The 2,644-nt window shown below is 54.8% G+C and overlaps 1 protein-coding gene across 1 annotated transcript in view; it reads left to right on the forward strand.

Annotated features, from left to right (window-relative positions):
• The window catches only part of Kcnn4 (potassium calcium-activated channel subfamily N member 4), a 14,423-nt gene that overhangs the window by 4,549 nt on the left and 7,230 nt on the right, over window positions 1-2,644 (forward strand). Inside the window, exon 3 of the mRNA XM_028782557.1 lies at window positions 1,548-1,969. Coding sequence (XP_028638390.1) covers window positions 1,548-1,969 — 422 coding nt within the window. The remainder of the gene's footprint in view (window positions 1-1,547; window positions 1,970-2,644) is intronic.

The following is a 2,644-nucleotide window of genomic DNA, read 5'->3' on the forward strand; positions in this document are numbered from 1 at the left end:
TGGGGGATTCTAGGCAGGGGCTCTACCACTGAGCCACGCCCCCAGCCTCTCACTGGGGGATTCTAGGCAGGGGCTCTACCACTGAATTACATGCCTAATTTCTTTACAACTGATATTAATGAGAATACTAGTGTGTAGTTAAATTTTTTAACATGATTTATTTATGGGGGCACATTTGGAAGTCAGAAGACAAATGGTACAAATCAGTTCTCCCCTTCTACTACGTGGGGTTTTTAGGAATTAAACTCAGATCATAGGGTTTGGAGGCAAAGGCCTTGGCTCGCTGAGCCAACGCACAGGCCCAAAGTATGTGCATTTCAACTGGGTGCCTCTTAGGTGCCAAGCTCATCCCAGGGTGCTACTGAACATGGCTGAGAATCACTGTCTTATATGGGATTCGGGCAGCTAGAGACAAGATCTGGAGAAATGGAAATGGAAACGGCATCGTGTCTCAGTGAGACCAGAGTTCAAAGATGGCTAGGAAGAGTTGTTGAGTCTAGAGAAGGAAAATAAAAAACACCTCACATTAGGGACTGGCACTGCTGCAGTATGTGAAGCGTTAGGTGGCTTGTGATTTCAATAGGTAGGGACACAGTAATATAGGGTAGAGATCTGGAGGTGTAGCTCAGAGGTACAGCCCCTGCCTAGAATCTCCCAATGAGGGGCTGGGGGCGTGGCTCAGTGGTAGAGTGCTCTCCTAGCATACTGAGGAGTGGTCTTTACCTTCACATTAAAACAAACAAACAAACAAACCTCACAGAGGGCAGTTCATGCTCTGGGCCCAGTGTTCAATTTCCCTGTTGTGAGACCCAGGCCTCAAATTGCAGATTTGTAAATTGGGAAAGCCACTCCGTGAATCTCTGTGTATGAGCATTCATCGAGTCGCATGTCCAGGGGACAGAGCAGTCCCTAGGGCATCCGAAGTCTGCATAAATGGGGCTGAGTGTGCCAGCCCCCACCTGTAGTCCCAACACTTGGGAGTCTGAGGCAGGAAGACCACTCACTCATTTGAGTCCAGCCTAGGTTATAAATTACCCGGCGCCACAATATACGTGTGGAAGTCAGTTCTCAAGCGTAGATGCTAGGGACAGGACTCAGGGAGTCAGGCTTGGCGGCGAATGCCTTTATTCACTAAGCCATCCTGTAGGCCCTATTATTTTCGCCAGCAGCGTTACCCGAGAGCCATAAGCGGGGAGAGCCTTCAGGGATGGGCACATAAGCCCTGGGAGGTCGATGGTTCTGCTCAGTCATAGCTTATAGAACTTGTCAGCCCACACAAGAGGCGCTCAAGTCCTGTAGGAGGAGTATTCCTTCCGGAAGTGGGCCGGAACTAGCCAGGGGAGTTGGAGAAAGTGGAGAAGGTGGAGAGATGACTTGCTGGGTTCTCGCCTGCTTCCTTCCCCAGCCCCACGCCCCGCGCAGCTATCTCTGTCCAACCCTTTCCAGGCCCAGGGCGTCCTCCATATCTTATCTCGGGGCGCAGGCTGGGTGTGCCACTGCCTGTCCCGCACCTGACCTCTGTCCCCGTGTCTGCCCCTTCCCTGCAGCTGTTCATGACTGACAACGGGCTCCGAGACTGGCGCGTGGCACTGACCCGGCGGCAGGTGGCGCAGATCCTGCTGGAGCTTCTGGTGTGCGGGGTGCACCCGGTGCCCCTACGGAGCCCGCACTGCGCCCTGGCGGGGGAGGCCACCGACGCGCAGCCCTGGCCGGGCTTCCTGGGCGAAGGCGAGGCGTTGCTGTCCCTGGCTATGCTGCTGCGTCTCTACCTGGTGCCCCGCGCGGTGCTGCTGCGCAGCGGGGTCCTGATCAATGCGTCCTACCGCAGCATCGGGGCGCTCAACCAAGTCCGCTTCCGCCACTGGTTCGTGGCCAAGCTATACATGAACACGCACCCGGGTCGCCTGCTGCTGGGCCTCACGCTGGGCCTCTGGCTCACCACAGCTTGGGTGCTGTCTGTGGCTGAGAGGTGAGGGGCCTAGAGCACAGGGAGGAGACACCAAGGTCTGCTTGGTATATGAAGGTGCAGGCTGCAAGACTGGGTTGGGGGCCAGCAGCCAACATCAGGGGAGGCTCACACTTTCCAGCCTTCTTGGCTGAGAAATCGCAAGTCCTTGAGGTGGTTCTCAACTTCTGAGCCACCTAGAACACACACACACACACACACACACACACAAGGGCAGAGGGGGGAGAGAATGAAATTAGCGCAAGGGAGCCCAGGCAAATCCACCCTTCGGCTACCATAGTGAGTCCAGATTCAGACTCTGGTAATAGGTCCTAGGAACTACCTTGTTGGAAGGGACAGCTTTTCCTAATTAGCGGGTACAGTAAGTGCTTGCTGAGTCTGGAAAGCAGGCATCTGAAACAGTTTTGCTGGGGGAATTCCCCGCAGGACCTAGCTGTTGCTTAGCAACTGTAAACAGATGGGGGAAGGAGCTTCTCCATTCTTCTGGATCCTCAGGGTCTCACAGAGAAATCCAGCCTGTGGCCTGAGAGCTGACAACAGGGCCTTGGGGCCACAAAGTCAAACTCTGGAGCCCAGGCTGCCTCCAACACCCCTGTACCTCACCCTCCTGAATACCGGGATTACCGATGAATGTCACTCTGCCCTGCTCCGGACAAGTGTTTTTGTTGTTGTTGCTGC

The sequence above is a fragment of the Grammomys surdaster genome, unplaced genomic scaffold (assembly GCF_004785775.1).
Source record: "Grammomys surdaster isolate TR1022 unplaced genomic scaffold, NIH_TR_1.0 804, whole genome shotgun sequence".
NCBI classification, from domain to species: domain Eukaryota; kingdom Metazoa; phylum Chordata; class Mammalia; order Rodentia; family Muridae; genus Grammomys; species Grammomys surdaster.